This window comes from Salvelinus sp. IW2-2015, linkage group LG6.1 (assembly GCF_002910315.2).
Source record: "Salvelinus sp. IW2-2015 linkage group LG6.1, ASM291031v2, whole genome shotgun sequence".
Classification (NCBI taxonomy): Eukaryota; Metazoa; Chordata; class Actinopteri; order Salmoniformes; family Salmonidae; genus Salvelinus; species Salvelinus sp. IW2-2015.
Genome location: NC_036845.1, coordinates 5,931,981 through 5,948,068, shown reverse-complemented (window position 1 = coordinate 5,948,068; position 16,088 = coordinate 5,931,981). Strand labels below are relative to the sequence as shown.

General features: G+C 43.1%; 1 protein-coding gene across 1 annotated transcript in view; it reads left to right on the top strand.

Moving 5' to 3' along the window:
* The first annotated feature begins 2,592 nt into the window (after positions 1 to 2,592).
* The window catches only part of lars2 (leucyl-tRNA synthetase 2, mitochondrial), a 47,731-nt gene continuing 34,235 nt past the window's right edge, over positions 2,593 to 16,088 (top strand). Inside the window, exons 1-6 of the mRNA XM_024147118.2 lie at positions 2,593 to 2,740; positions 7,007 to 7,269; positions 10,407 to 10,538; positions 15,135 to 15,226; positions 15,348 to 15,408; positions 15,547 to 15,731. Of these exons, the coding sequence (XP_024002886.1) occupies positions 7,018 to 7,269; positions 10,407 to 10,538; positions 15,135 to 15,226; positions 15,348 to 15,408; positions 15,547 to 15,731 (722 nt within the window). The 5' untranslated portion in view covers positions 2,593 to 2,740; positions 7,007 to 7,017. The remainder of the gene's footprint in view (positions 2,741 to 7,006; positions 7,270 to 10,406; positions 10,539 to 15,134; positions 15,227 to 15,347; positions 15,409 to 15,546; positions 15,732 to 16,088) is intronic.

Sequence of the window (16,088 nt, the reverse complement as noted above, 5' to 3'; positions counted from 1 at the left end):
CAATGTAAAAACAGGTTGACAATGTGGGCAGAAACCATGTATTTAGAATGAACTGCAAGTTTTCCCTTTGAGTCACAACTATGGGAAAAATTGCATCAAGGCGACACTGAGAATGCCTATACTGAATTTGTATCAGTGGGTATGGTGTCTGTTATGACAGTGAAACAGAAAAAGTTGGTGTTTGAAAAATTCACACACCTGACAACAATGAACAAACAAGAAGTAGAGCTGACTGTGAAACTAGGACGTGCTGACCTTGAGAAAATAGTCTCACTCCTATCCCATCTAACTTCATCCAAACTTCAAATAGACTTTTTATTTCTGTAGTCTCAAAATGCCCACATTTGCATATACATTTTTCGTCCATGTTTTGATTGGTTTCAGTTAACTGATTTTTATTTTGGGAATATGACTGAAGATGTCTTGTCGGTAGGCACACACAGAACTGCAGAGACCCACAGCCACGCCCCAGCACACACACCACACACACACACACCAACACACACACACACACACACACACACACACCACACACACACACACACACCACACACACACACACACACAACACACACACACACACAGCACCACCGTCCAGCCTACACAAAATCTATATGAGCAAGCTGCAGAGAGAGATAGCCAACAGCTTAAGGGACCCCTAACTACCGGTGCCCATACAGTTGAGTTGGTGGAACAGACCAGACCCGTTTTGGATGACTGTTGGGTATAAAATAAAGTCTAGGTCGAAAGGGTTTGCGTTCGACAGCATAATATCAGTGTGTAGATTCTAAACATTTTTGCCAACACAGATGACAGTAAGCATTCTACACTCAGAAAAAAAGGGTTCCAAAGGGTTCTGGCTGTCCCATTAGGAGAACCCTTTTTGGATCGAGGTAGAACCTTTTAGCGTCCATGTAGAATCTCTGTGGAAAGGGTTTTTACATGGAACCCAAAAAGTTCCACCTAATACCAAAACGAGTCTACTGGAAACCAAAAAGGGTTCTTCAAAGGGATATCTATGGGACAAGCTGAAGAACCGCATTACCCTACATGTAAAAAAACACTAATGATATCTCAAATGTATATTTTAGACCTCAGGGTTACTTTTTTTAGTTTTTTTTTTAATTTATTTCACTGAATGTAATACAGACTCACTGAATGTAATACAGACTAAATTAGAAGACAGAAGTTGTGGTTGACTACACAATATATCTTGGTCATTGCTGACTGTTATTGTCAAAGTGACTATGTATTTCTTTCAGTTGGTTTCTGAGGATATCATCATCCAATAAAACAGGTTGACAATGTGGGCAGAAACCATGTCATTTGAGAATGCAACTGCAAGCTTTTCCCTTTGAGGTCACAACTATGGGAAAAATTGCATCAAGGCGACACTGAGAATGCCTATACTGAATTTGTATCAGTGGGTATGGTGTCTGTTATGACAGTGAAACAGAGAAAAGTTTTGTTGTTTGAAGGAGATTTCACAGCCACATTGACAAACAATGAACAAACGAGAAGTAGAGCTGACTGTGAAAACTAGGACGTGCTGACCTTGAGAAAATAGTCTCAGCTCCTATCCAATCTAACTTCATCCAAAACTTCAAATAGACTTTTATATTTCTTAGTACCAAAATGCTCACATTGCATATACATTTATCGTCATGTTTGATTGGTTTCAGTTAACTGAATATTTTTTATTTTGGGAACTACCTGCTACCTGACAAGATGTCTTGTCAGGTAGCACACAACAGGAAACTCAGATGAACTCACAATGCCTCGGCCGCGATGCAACACACACACAACACACACACACACACCACACACACACACACACACACACACACACACACACACACACACACACACACACACACACACACACACTACAGTCACACACACACAGTCACACACACAGTCACACACAAAATATATGAGCACAGCTGCAGAGAGAGATAGCCAAACACTGTAAGAGAGATCCCCTAACTCACCAGGTTGCCCATACAGTTGAGTTGTGGAACAGACCAGACCCGTTTTGGATGACTGTTGGGTATAAAATAAAGTCTAGGGTCCTGCAAAAGGGGTTTAGGCTGGGTTTCTGTACAGCACTTTGAGATATCAGCTGATGTAAGAAGGGATATCTAAATACATTTGATTTGATTTGCCACACAGATGACACGTAACATTCTACACTCAGAAAAAAAGGGTTCCAAAAGGGTTTCTACGGCTGTCCCCATAGGAGAACCCTTTTTGGTTCCAGGTAGAACCCTTTTGGGTTCCATGTAGAATTCTCTGTGGAAAGGGTTTTTACATGGAACCCAAAATAGTTCCACCTAATACCAAAAGAGTACTACCTGGAACCAAAWAGGGTTCTTCAAAGGGATATCCTATGGGGACAACTGAAGAACCCATTAATCCCTACATGTATAAAAAAAACACATAATGATATATCAAATGTATATTTAACCTCTTAATTTAACATTCATAGTAATTAACAAAAAAAAGTGTTTATAAACACAGTGTTTATCAGTAAAGTACTTTGGAACCCGCCTGTTACAATGTTCTAAGAGGAAGTTGTCAATAAAGCTTTTAAAAACAAACATGGCGGCGCACATGGAGGTGTGAGCTATGGCAACAGGGGCMCGACTTTACGTGCACAATAACATTTTTAATCTGATATAGATAATGGATCATGATAAAAGTCATATCGCTTAATGCAAGGATTTGGAAATTGAACACAGTGAGTAACTTCAAACCCTGTGATCAAAGTAATTTTTTCACAGACGTTCAACAATGCATCTAGCTTACAAATGTCACTAGCTAGCTAATGTGGCTGTCAGTGTCATGTCAAGAATGGATAGCTCGAGTCGCGATCTAACTTAGCTAGCTATGTTTCTTATTAACTGTATTCGTGATTCATTTCTTGAATAACTAACAAGCACATAACATTAATATCTTACACAAATRCTAATGTATTTACCCTATGTGAACTTGGAACAACGTGATTTGCATCGCCTGAATCTCTCAAGGTGTATGCAAGGCTCTCCATGGTAAAGATATGACATTCACAAGGGTCAATGTAGCCATAGAAACATCTCATCCTCTATCTCTCTCTCCTACACACTCTCATATGCACAGACACAACCTTGTTTATGTCTCTTTCTCTCTATATATCTCTCTCTGCTCTAGCTGGAGGATAGTGTGTTTGTGGCATTGCACTGATGTCCCATAGAGACTATAGTAGCTCGGCTACAGCAGAGCAGATGTCTCTATCTATGGTTTGAGTGGGTGTTTGAGGAGAATGAATGCTGCTGGCTGGTGAGCAAGCAACACTTGCTCTACAGTCTGCAGACAATCATAATTTCAAATGTTTCAATATTATTGACTTGGTCGTGCATGAAAGATACTGACATATACTGTTTGTGCATGTAGTGATTMTTTTGTGATTTGTTTGATATATTTGGAGGTACTAAACATTTTGTTGAATTCTCAMAGATAGATAACTTATGTGAAACCAACTCCTTCAAGTTATCCATATCAGTAGGCTTACAGATTAATTGAGTTTATCAGTGTGCCACCTTCTGTATAGATATGTACGAGCTAACTACCACTAGGCTATAGGCTCTTTAGAGAAGTTCCCAGGGGGTCCCTTCATAGGCACAACCCACCAGCTCAGGGATATAGTCTAGCATACTGTATAGAGTGAGAACCACTCGATGTCTTCTATGGCAGTCTTGCAATGATGATTTAGTGACCAGGAAAATACCCTATTACTAGAGGCAGTTGTAGGTTGACACGTCTGACCCACTTAAATTACTAGAGGGCCTTGACTTATATGCTGTGTGGGATGGAACACTTCTTGGTAAATATTTTCATGACGTGTCATGTCAGCAGCATCTGTGTCACTTGACTGTCTATGTGTGAGTGTGCACTCTGTTCCCTAGGTTGTTGTGTTATTATTATAATAATGTAGGCTAAATCTATCTAAATCACCTTTTGACTGCATCCCTTTGGATTTAAACAACTTTCTATACTTGTTTGCCCAGCATGGCAGAAGTGGATAGAAAGTAGTGTTGGGCAGTATCCAGATTTTCATATTGTCCTTCTCTCACCCTGGGATGTACGTTTATTTTTTTATATATATACAGTACCAGTCAAAAGTTTGGACACAACTACTCATTCCAGGGTTTTTCTTTATTTTTACTATTTTCTACATTGTAGAATAATAGTGAAGACATCAAATCTATGAAATAAAACATATGGAATCATGTGGTAACCAAAAAAGTGTTAAACAAATCAATATTTGTATATTTTATATTTGAGATTCTTCAAAGTAGCCACGCTTTGCCTTGATGACAGCTTTGCACGATGTCTTAGGCATTCTCGCAACCAGCCTCATGAGGTAAGTCACCTGGAATGCGTTTCAATTAACAGGTGTTCCTTGTTAAAGAGTGAATTTCTTTCTTTAATGGCGTTTGAGCAATCATTTGTGTTGTGACAAGGTAGGGGATATACGTTTAATTTTTAGATATATACGTACCAGTCAAAAGTTTGACTGGTACTGTATACAGAAGAATAGCCTATTTGGAAAAGACCAGTCCATATTATGGCAAGAACAGCTCAACTAAGGCAAAAAAAACGAAACAGTCCCTATCATTACTTAAGCATGAAGGTCAGTTAAATGCGGAACATTTCAAGAATATTGAAAGTTTCTTCAAGACAGTCGCAAAAACCTTCAATCACTATGATGAAACTGGCTCTCATGAGGACCGCCACAGGAAAGGAAGACCCAGAGTTACCTCTGCTGCAGAGGAGAAGTTCATTAGTTAACTGCAGCTCAGAAATTGCAGCCCAAATAAATGCTTCACAGAGTTCAAGTAACGGACACATCTCAACATCAACTGTTCAGAGGAGACTGTGTGAATCAGGCCTTCATGGTCGATCTGCTGCAAATAAACCACTACTAAAGGACACCAATAAGAAGAAGAGACCTGTTTGGGCAAGGAAACATGAGCAATGGACATTAGACCGGTGGAAATCTGTCTTTTGGTCTGATGAGTCCAAATTTTAGATTTTTGGTTCCAACCGCTGTGACTTTGTGAGATGTAGAGTAGGTGAACGGATGATCTCCGCATGTGTGGGTCCTGCCGTGAAGCATGGAGGAGGAGGTGTGATGGTGTGGGGGTGCTTTGCTGGTGACACTATCTGTGATTTATTTCAAGTTCAAGGCACACTTAACCAGCATGGCTACCACAGCATTCTGCAGCGATACGCCATCCCATCTGGTTTGCGCCTAGTGGGACTATCATTTGTTTTTCAACAGGACAATGACCCAAAACACACCTCCAGGCTGTGTAAGGGCTATTTGACCAAGAAGGAGAGTGATGGAGTGCTGCATCAGATGACCTGGCCTCCACAATCACCCAACCTCAACCCAATTGAGATGGTTTGGGATGAGTTGGAGTGAAGGAAAAGCAGCCAACAAGTGATCAGCATATGTGGGAACTCCTTCAAGACTGTTGGAAAAGCATTCCAGGTGAATCTGGTTGAGAGAATGCCAAGCTGTCATCAAGGCAAAAGGTGGCTACTTTGAAGAATTTGTTTAACACTTTTTTGGTTACTACGTGATTCCATGTGTGTTATTTCATAGTTTGATGTCTTCACTATTATTCTACAATTTTGAAAATAGTAAAAAATTAAGAAAAACCCTTGAATGAGTAGGTGTGTCCAAACTTTTGACTAGTACTGTATATATATACATATACAAATTGAACGTCAATTGTAATAAAACACAATTGACGAWTTCAACAAATTATAATTGCATATGTTGACGCTTACACCCTATTTCACACCATCCTGAGGATTTTGTGTTATTCTTGCCATCTGTTTAGACACAAAATGCCTTAGAATACACGGTGGGTCTCATTTCAATCATATAAATAGTATTCCTAGAATGGACCTATCCCTTCTGACCACTGCAATTTGACTGGTACACCATTGACATTTTAAATGAAATAAAAATGTTAACATCTTATTACTACCACAATGATGACTGCCAGTCCACCCACCGTCGAATGTCAACTTAAATGGTCATGGCTATTCTGTTGTCTATATTTCTATGAGTTCAATAGGTTTTCTATGGAGGATTGACAGTATAATATAAAACAACTGATATTTCAAGTCAACATTCTCTGATGTGTGGACCTCCAACCATCTCTGTGGTACCATTTGAAAGTTTAAAATAGATTTTATACCCATTTTAGTAAATGTATCAGCCATGTCAACATGACACCCACCCCTTTATCCAAGAGAATGTTTTCTCAACCGATAGCAGGCACAACACAAAAACCTAAGATTATGTAAAATAGGGTCTAAGCTACAACATATGTGAATATGAATAATAAATAATACATATAAAATTACAAAAATCCCAGACTTTATAAAATAGTTTGACAACCCTGTTTGTAAGCTTTTAAATTTGATCAACCTCGTTTATTTTTTACAGTGACGCAGACATGGATTTCTCATGGTATGGTGGGGTATGCAAAATGAGTCAACTTTGAGTACATTCAGGTGCAAAAAGTAACTTTCTGAGCACTTCTACTATTGGCAAATATGTATGGTAGATATCGTTCAAATCAAAAGGAGTGCTGTCAAAAAGTGATTGAATTCAAATGGATTTACCCTATAATATCTTATTGGGTTACCTTGGCGACTGTGTTTGTGTGCCTTTTTTCAGCAAAGTTTTTGCGTGAAAGTCTTATATGACCTGATGCCTTCAGGTGTTATTGAACATCTATTACTGTGCTAATGAACAGGTATTACTCAACAACTATTGTTAACCAGAATCAAACTCCAGACTGTTATTTTCATCCTGTTCCTAGCAGCCTATTTTCCTTAAGAATGGGTACAAGCTGACTGAGGCTTTGGCTGCAGCTTCTGTGTGCTCTGCTGTCTTTTCTTGTGAGCAGAGCACTRACTAATAGAACCTTGTCCTGTTACCTAGGTAACAGAGCCATGCAGATGGCAGCCAGAGTGTCTCTCTGCCCGCGTGGCAGTGGCCTGTTGGGGTTGGGGCGACCCAGGTCCAGGGTTGACCGTGCCCCCCTGCCCCGCCTCCTCTCCCCCTGCCCCAGAGACKGGGCTCGGACCCTGTTCAGCGAGACAGGGGTCTGGGACAGGGACTATAAAGCAGACACCAGACGTAGGGTGGAGCAGTGGTGGCACCCCCGTATCATGGAGCAGTGGCGGAGGGATACGCTGGAGGAGGTGAGTTGGCAGCAATTCTTAAGTTCTCTCTTTGCTTTCTGTTGGCCCTTAGTAGAGGCTTCTGGGAAAGATTGTCAGATGAATATTTTAAAACACCCCTGGCTTTAGTTCCAATTATAATCTAGCCTAATATTCAACCATACTCTGGTAATTAAGCATCCTTCAGAATAACCATAGTCATTATGRGACATTAGTACCTGGGCCTATTGCTATGTTTATAAACTCAGCAAAAAAAGACACATCCCTTTTTCAGGACCCTGTCTTTCAAAGATAATTTGTAAAAATCCAAATAACTTCACAGATCATCAGTGTAAAGGGTTTTAACACTGTTTCCCATGCTTGTTCAAAGAACCATAAACAATTAATGAACATGCACCTGTGGAACGGTCGTTAAGACACTAACAGCTTACAGACGGTAGGTAATTAAGGTCACAGTTATGAAAAGTTAGGACACTAAAGAGGCCTTTCAACTGACTCTGAAAAACACCAAAAGAAAGATGCCCAGGGTCCCTGCTCATCTGCGTGAATGTGCCTTAGGCATGCTGCAAGGAGGCATGAGGACTGCAGATGTAGCCAGGGCAATAAATTGCAATGTCCGTACTGTGAGACGCCTAAGACAGCGCCACAAGGAGACAGGACGGACAGCTGATCATCCTCGCAGTGGCAGACCACGTGTAATGACACCTGCACAGGATCGGTACATCCGAACATCACACCTGTGGGACAGGTACAGGATGGCGGCAACAACAACTGCCCGAGTTACACCAGGAACGCACAATCCCTCTATCAGTGCTCAGACTGTCTGCAATAGGCTGAGAGAGGTTGGACTGAGAGCTTGTAGGCCTGTTGTAAGGCAGGTCCTCACCAGACATCACTAGCAACAACGTCGCCTATGGGCACAAACCCACCATCRCTGGACCAGACAGGACTGGCAAAAAGTGCTCTTCACTAACGAGTCGCGGTTTTGTCTCACCAGGGGTGATGGTCGGATTCGCATTTCTCGTTGAAGGAATGAGCATTACACAGAGGCCTGTACTCTGGAGCGGGATCGATTTGGAGGTGGAGGGTCCGTCATGGTCTGCGGTGGTGTGTCACAGCATCATCGGACTGAGCTTGTTGTCATTGCAGGCATTCTCAACGCTGTGCGTTACAGGGAAGACAACCTCCTCCCTCATGTGGTACCCTTCCTGCAGGCTCATCCTGACATGACCCTCCAGCATGACAATGCCATCAGCCATTCTGCTCGTTTTGTGCGTGATTTCCTGCAAGACAGGAATGTCAGTGTTCTGCCATGGCAAGCGAAGAACCCGGATCTCAATCCCATTGAGCACATCTGGGACCTGTTGGATTGGAGGGTGAGGGATAGGGCCATTCCCCCCAGAAATGTCCGGGAACTTGCAGGTGCCTTGGTGGAAGAGTGGGGTAACATATCACATCAAGAACTGTCAAATCTGGTGCAGTCCATGAGGAGGAGATGCACTGCAGTACTTAATGCAGCTGGTGGCCACACCACATACTGACTGTTACTTTTGATTTTGACCCCCCCTTTCATCAGGGACACATTATTAAATTTTTGTTAGTCACATGTCTGTGGAACTTGTTCAGTTTATGTCTGTTGTTGAATCTAATGTTCATACAAGTATTTACACATGTTAAGTTTGCTGAAAATAWATGCAGTTGACAGTGAGAGGACATTTATTTTTTTGAGTTTGTGTGTGTCTGGTTGAACCCTGCTTAGTGTTCCCATTGGGAGGCCTTCTGGTTTGCGTAGACTCAAACATTCATTAAATCATTCTCTTACTGTCTAATATTCTTGACTCATAGGCGTAATATGCTTAGTAATGAAGTAACCTTTTCACAGTCTCCTGTTTGTCTGTCTCTGTTTTTGGTTACTGTTGTCACGACCATCAACAGTCCTCCAAGGCAAATAGTACTGCAGCTGACCCTGACATCCAATGTTGTCACGACATTGTTACAAACCCACAATGCATCATCATTCAGCCCAGGCTTTCCACACAAAAAGTCTTCAGTCCATCAATGAGCTCCTTCAAGATAATTTGAGCYGTTGTTTTTGCCTATGTAAAGGTTGTTTAGTCAGTCTGAGCTCATTGAGTTATTCAGGCCCCTCTTGGCCTTGGGTGATTCATACAGAGTGAAGTCCCAAATGGCAACCTATTTCCTATTTATTGCACAGGTTAATGTTTATTGTCATGAGTTTTGTCATGGAGGCAGAACTGAGCGATTGCCCCTTAGATAGGCCAGCTGCAAAGTCAAAATTGGCTATATTGTAAAAATGTATGAAAACAAAAATGTGCTTTTTGGTCTTAATTTAGGGTTAGGCATTAGGATTAGCTGTGTGGGTGAGGTAAGGGTTAAGATTAAGTTTGAAATCAGATTTTATGACTTTGTGTGGCTGTGCCAGCTAGTGACCACTATGCAGAGCTGCCTCCAGAACAAGATTCATGATGAAAAATGCTAACCTGCATGTATTGGACTACTTTTGACCAGGGCTTGTAGGAAATAGGGTGCCATTTGGGACGGAGACTGTGTGTAGTCCAGATTGATGGCAGAGTGAGGGGCTATCTGGCCTGGCTGGCCTTTCTCAAAGACACTGGGAATCAGTGCTGCCTCACACACTCTGGAAACCTGCTGCAGCTGCACCCAGACATACAGACAGAAGAATCCAGGAGCTAGAAGTGTAGTCTAGCACTGACCCAGGCTGTATAACCCTTAGGGGCTTAACCACAAAATCCTAAAATCAGATTTTAAACCTAATCCTAACCCTAACCTCACCCACACTGCTAATCCTAATGCCTAACCCTAAATTAAGACCAAAAAGCACATTTTTGTTTTCAATAATTTTTATAACACTGGCATGTACCATCAACAGTCCTCCAAGGCAAATAGTACTGCAGCTGACCCTGACATCCAATGTTGTCACGACATTGTTACAAACCCACAATGCATAAACTATACGACTGGTATTCCTACAGTGTTCGTTGCGCTAATCACATGTTGCCAGACACAGATTTGTAGGGATAGCTCCTGTCAAACATTTTGTATAATTATTGATTGTGAGGCTCTCACAAGCCTCATGAAATCTATTTCCCTGAGCATGTGTTTGTTGTATTCCCCAGAGTTCCCGTAGGAAGAAGTTTTATGTCCTGTCTATGTTCCCGTACCCCTCCGGCCGTCTCCACATGGGCCATGTACGGGTCTACACAATCAGTGACACCATCGGACACTTCCAGAGGATGAGGGGCCACCAGGTAATAATAATATATACCATTTAGCAGATTCTTTTAGCCAAAGCGACTGGTCCTGATTAGTAGCTGGAGATACAACTGTGAAAAGCTAAGCTGCCCATACTGGTAACTTTTATCATTTCTCCTTTCCACCCCTCTATGCATGTCTGTCTCTATGGCTTTCTCTTTCTCTCTCTCTCGCTCGCTCTCTATGCATGCACACAAACTGTACTGCCACGATTTCAGGTGAGTCACGTAGAAGCATACAGCTGTGAAGCACTTTGTGTGCAGTCCACAAGGTCACCGTCCGTTCTCGCTCTCTTTACATCTTCTCTGTAATGGAAGCCCTGATCCATCGTCATTACGGCCTTGATGTTCTGTCTAGTCTGAATCACAGTTGGCATCTGTTCTGCAGGAGGTGTGTGTGTGGAGGCTGTTTAAACTGAGAGAGATGCTGCTCTGCCTTTGCCTTCTAACGCCRCTCTTAAAAGGTCGAACTGGGATCTGGGAATGAGTTCAATTGTCATTTCAAAGGACATTTCCCCAGCATCAACTRGTGGGGCTGCCATTTTTTCTGAAAAAGGATTTGCATATTGTAGCTTTGAGAGTGCCCCCATTGTCCCTGGCCCTATGCTACACTGTGCTTACCTAAGTGCTCTTAGCCACAAGACCACTTTTCAGTGGGACTACCTACGCATGGCACATTACCAGATGTGATTACGGCATAAAAAGGTTTAATGTCAAAACAATGACTCTTTCAGTTGGTGAGCCCCTCTAAGACATCTGCCTTTAAGTGTTTCTGCAGGGGTAAGACAGGGAGGGAAGCAAGCTCCCACTATCCATTCTAATGTGTTGACGACTCTCCTCCTCATAGAAACGTGTGAAAGATGTGTGTTGGTGTTTAAGAGATATGATGATCAGACCGTTGGTGTCCTACAAACCAGTGGTGACAAATGACTCCCCAGAGACACCATTTGGGACCAGGGGCTGTCTGTCACTGTGTCCCCTAATGCATCCAGTCACCCATAGCTTGAAATGGTTACTAAATAATTCACTGTGACCCTCACTCATTTACCTCACTCTTTCTCTCTTTTCTTCTCTCTCTCTTTCTCTCCCTCTCCCCCCCCTCTTACCCTCCCTTCCCTCTGTACTGTATACTGTTCTAGATAACATACCATTACTTATCTAATCTTATAATAGTCATAAGACTACACTTTATTCTGTGTCATCCTTTTCTGATTTAGTTTGTCACCAATAACAACCCCCCCCCCCGACTCCGCCGACTTTGGTGTGTGTATGTGTGTGTATAGGCCCTCCTCTCTCAGGCTACGTCCCATAATGCACCAGATTCCCTTATAGGGCATATTTATTTTATTTTACCAGGGTCCATAGGGCTCTGCGGTCCAAAGTAGTGCACTATAATAGGGAATAGGGGATGCCATTTGGGATGAATCCTCGGGGTCGTATATTTGATATGGAGTGCCTTGACCAAAGTGCATCGTCACAGTTGCTCTGAGAGTGCGTGGCACAACGGTTGTTTTGTTTTGCTAAGCAAGGCAGGGTTTTGTTTCCCTCCCACTCTAGAGAAAATGGCACCGATTTCTCCTGTTCTTACTTCACTATTGATTATTGCTGGTGTCCACTGTAGGCTCGCAATCTGACTGGCTCACCAATAGCCAGTCCAGAATAACCCCTATAATGCTGTCTGTCCTAACCACTATTCTTAGTTGTGCTGTATGGTGATCTCATCTGGAATTGGACAGCTACACGGCTTGCTGCCCAAGGCGCATATCTGTCTGGTCAGCGCAAACTGTCAAGAGAGACTCCAACGGACCCGTCATTATGAAGTAGAGTAAGATCGCAGTGTGTTAACTGTCGTGATTGAATCACAGCGCGATCACCACACAACACCGACACACATCACATCACACACACACACACAACACACACACACCACACACACACACACACACACACAGCACTGACACACACACACACACACTTATCTACAGCGAGCGAGCACACACACCAGAGACTGACAACAAGTTGTCTTTCAACTAGTTAATTCGTTCAAGGCAGATTACACTATGTTAAGCATCAAAATCCCTTCCCTGTAGCCGAGTTTGTGATGTGAGTTTAGTAAAATCACCTTCCCTGTAGCCGAGTTGTGGTTTGTGTATGTTTTAGTAAAATCCCTTCCCTGTAGCCGATTGTGGTGTGATGTTTAGTAAATATCCTCTCCCTGTAGCAGATTGTGGTGTTGATGTTTATAAAATCCCTTCCCTTGTAGCCATTGGTGTGATGTTTTGTTTTGACTCGTCCAATCTCTAGGTAAAAATCCCTTTCCCTGTAGCCGTAGTTGTGGGCCATGTCTCTGAAAACATGTTTTAGGTCAAATCCCTTCTACCCCACATAGCCTCCAGTTGCTCTAGGTTTCTATTGTTTTACGTAAAATTTCCCTTTCCCTGGTAAGCCTAGTTGTGATGTTTTTAGTACTAATAATAGTCCCTTCCCTACTATATCTTCGTTGTGGTTTGATGCTTTAGCGTAGCCAATTCCTAAATCCCTTCTCCTGATAGCCCCTGAGTTGCTGGTGTGTTGAATGTATTAGTTAAAACTCCCCTTCCCTGTATCCTAGTTGTGGTGTGATGTTTAGTAAAATCCCTTCCCTGTAGTCTAGTTGTGGTGTGATGTTTAGTGGTTATACTGCCTCTGGCTCTGCTCTGCTTTCAGCCTGCAGCTCATCTCTTCACAGATGGAACCAGAGCTTTTGGGATTTGTGTGTGGGTGGACACACATACACTTTAGCATAGCCATGCCAATGTGTTGCATGCCCAAAATCAGCCCCCTCCCCTGGAACTCCTGTCTGTCAGGCTGTCCTGCTGGCCTGGATGGACAAGTCACTCCCTAATATACATCTTAGTCCACTCTGTGGGCAGGTTTCTCTCTTAGTTCCTCCTCTATCCATAGGTTATCCATAGGTTAAATGTAGGCAATACAGTCGTAGTGGGGGAGTTAGAGACTTGACTTTGGCCCTGGGGTTGTTGTGGAGCATCGACTGTTAAAAAGGGATGATGGTTTGCCTCTGACAGTCTCTTTGTGCTGATGTAACTTTGAGAAATGAACCAAGGCAGACAGCCTGTCCTGTCCGTCAGGAGTTCATCTCTTCTCGACAACAGGTCTGCCAAAGGTTCTCCTCACTACAATAGATAGTGGACACATTTAAACTGAAAAAACTGTGTATTAACACGGCAAGCACATCTATTTTAATGACCGTAGGGACGACTTTATATTTCTAGATCTACAGGTACTCATTTCTCTAGTCAATGTCTGTATATTTTACCTCGGCACGAAGGCGCTCACTTAGACTGATATCATCCATCACTCGGCTTTACAAATTAGGCCCAGGCAGTTACCAAGGATACCGATTTGTCTGAAGCGTCAGACTCGTTAGTCGATACACACTCCCTCTCCACTCTCCTGTCCCCCTCACCTCTCTCTCGCTCTCTCTCTCTCTCCACTGCTCTTCCATTCTCTTCTCCACTCCTGCCTTCATTGCCTCTCCTCTGTTTTCTTTCTCTTCCGTAAGGGTATGGGTGGAAGAAACGTGAAGGATCAAGAAAGAATAGTGAAGGGTGAAAAGAGGTTATCAATTCTTAATAGTGTTGTGAGAAGCGGAGGGAAGGAGGGAGACACTGGTATGAAGAAGTGGAAATAAGTGAGAAAACACATTATGAGGAGGAGAAGGGTGGGACTGACTGACTGACTGACTGACTGACTGCAAGCAAGCAAGCAAGCAAAAGCTGGAAGCCTGTATAAACCTCTGATCACATCTGTTAGTGCTGCAAAGTACAACGCCTTACAACACAACATCCCCATTCTAGTGTGAATGAAATATAGATGATGATGATGATGATGCAAACAGAGAGGCCTTGATTCCTTTTACCATCCTCCATTTAACACATCCAATCAGACCAGCGCCAGTATGTTCCCTCCCCTCCTATTCTAATGTATAACTCACATTACAACATTAGGCCTTTATGGGCCTGTGCACAGCCACTCTACATGCATTAGATGTTATGTTCCCTCACCTCTCTGCCTTACACNTATAACTCACATTACAACATTAGGCCTTTATGGGCCTGTGCACAGCCACTCTACATGCATTAGATGTTATGTTCCCTCACCTCTCTGCCTTACACGCTGGTTGGCATAGAAGAGAGATTATGGATAATGAGATGGAAAAGGTAGACACTGTTGTGCATGTTTAAAGATGCATGCACGACAGTATTACGGTCAAATGCTCTTGTACAGCCTTCGGGCCTTGTAGTTGATGTTCTTTACTAGGGATGTGCTTGAGCACTCTCAAACCGGCCTGTGTTAAAGGGGTTATACTGAAAAGTCAGGTATGATATGTTCACATATGGTATCTGTGCCGGTCTGTTGTCTGAAGCACAGCTATAGCTGTATTAGTAAATGCCTGGCCTAAGGGGACAAATCAAGTATTTTAAATTGAATTGAACTGTTATCTTGGGGGCTGTGTGTAACGTGTAAAACCCAATGGGCAGGGAAGAACAGCCAGGTATGATATGTAACTGATTTCTGTGTAACTGTTTTTAGGTGCTAAACCCAATGGGCTGGGATGCTTTTGGACTCCCAGCAGAGAACGCTGCCATCGAGAGAGGCCTTGACCCGGAGGAATGGACTAAGAGGTACAATACAAGATATGACACAAACTTCTCTCTCTCTCTCTCTCTCTCTCTCTCTCGCTCACTCTCTCTCTCTCTCATTCCCCCTAACATCCTCCTCTCCCCTGTCTGTCTCCGTCCCCAGTAATATCCAGTCCATGCGGGAGCAGCTCGACAGCYTAGGGCTCTGCTTTAATTGGGACAGGGTGAGTAATGGGAGGAGCTGAGCACCACCTCTAACCTTCCAGTGGGAGGCTCTGTGTGGGTGGATGACTCTCTTTTCTCTCGTGCGTGTGTGTATGAATCATCTTGTGGATCCCTCTGCTTCCCTCTCCTCTGACCAGGAGGTGACCACCTGCCTGCCAGACTACTACAGGTGGACCCAGTGGCTGTTTGTCAAGCTCTTCAAGGCAGGACTGGCCTATCAGAAAGAGGTAGATTCGGGGGTCTTGAGTCTGTCCAATCCTTGTCATAGGCTGTGTCTCAATAGTCCAAAGTGGTTTCCTCTCTTCATCTCCTTTCCATCTCTGCTGACGAGGAGATGAAGACACTTTGGACTAATGTGATGCAGTCATGCCCCTGGTATTGTCATGGGCCGTGTGTAGAGCTCCAGGGAGACAGGATGAGGGAGACACACCCCAGGAGGATGACACACTCTCAGGCAGGCCACAGAAGCTCAGTGGCCTGGGGAACAGTCTTCAGTAACTATGGAGCCTCCTGTGGCTTTGTGAGGAAAACACATTTTGTGTAGTAGATTACAGAGAATCGGAAAATCTGTGCTGTAGTGGAGGGGTCATGTAGTTTAATCAGATGCAAGGTATTTTGGCACTTGTATCAGTAGACATCTGTCTCTTTCTCTGATTTGATCAGCTCCTGTGATGTTGGC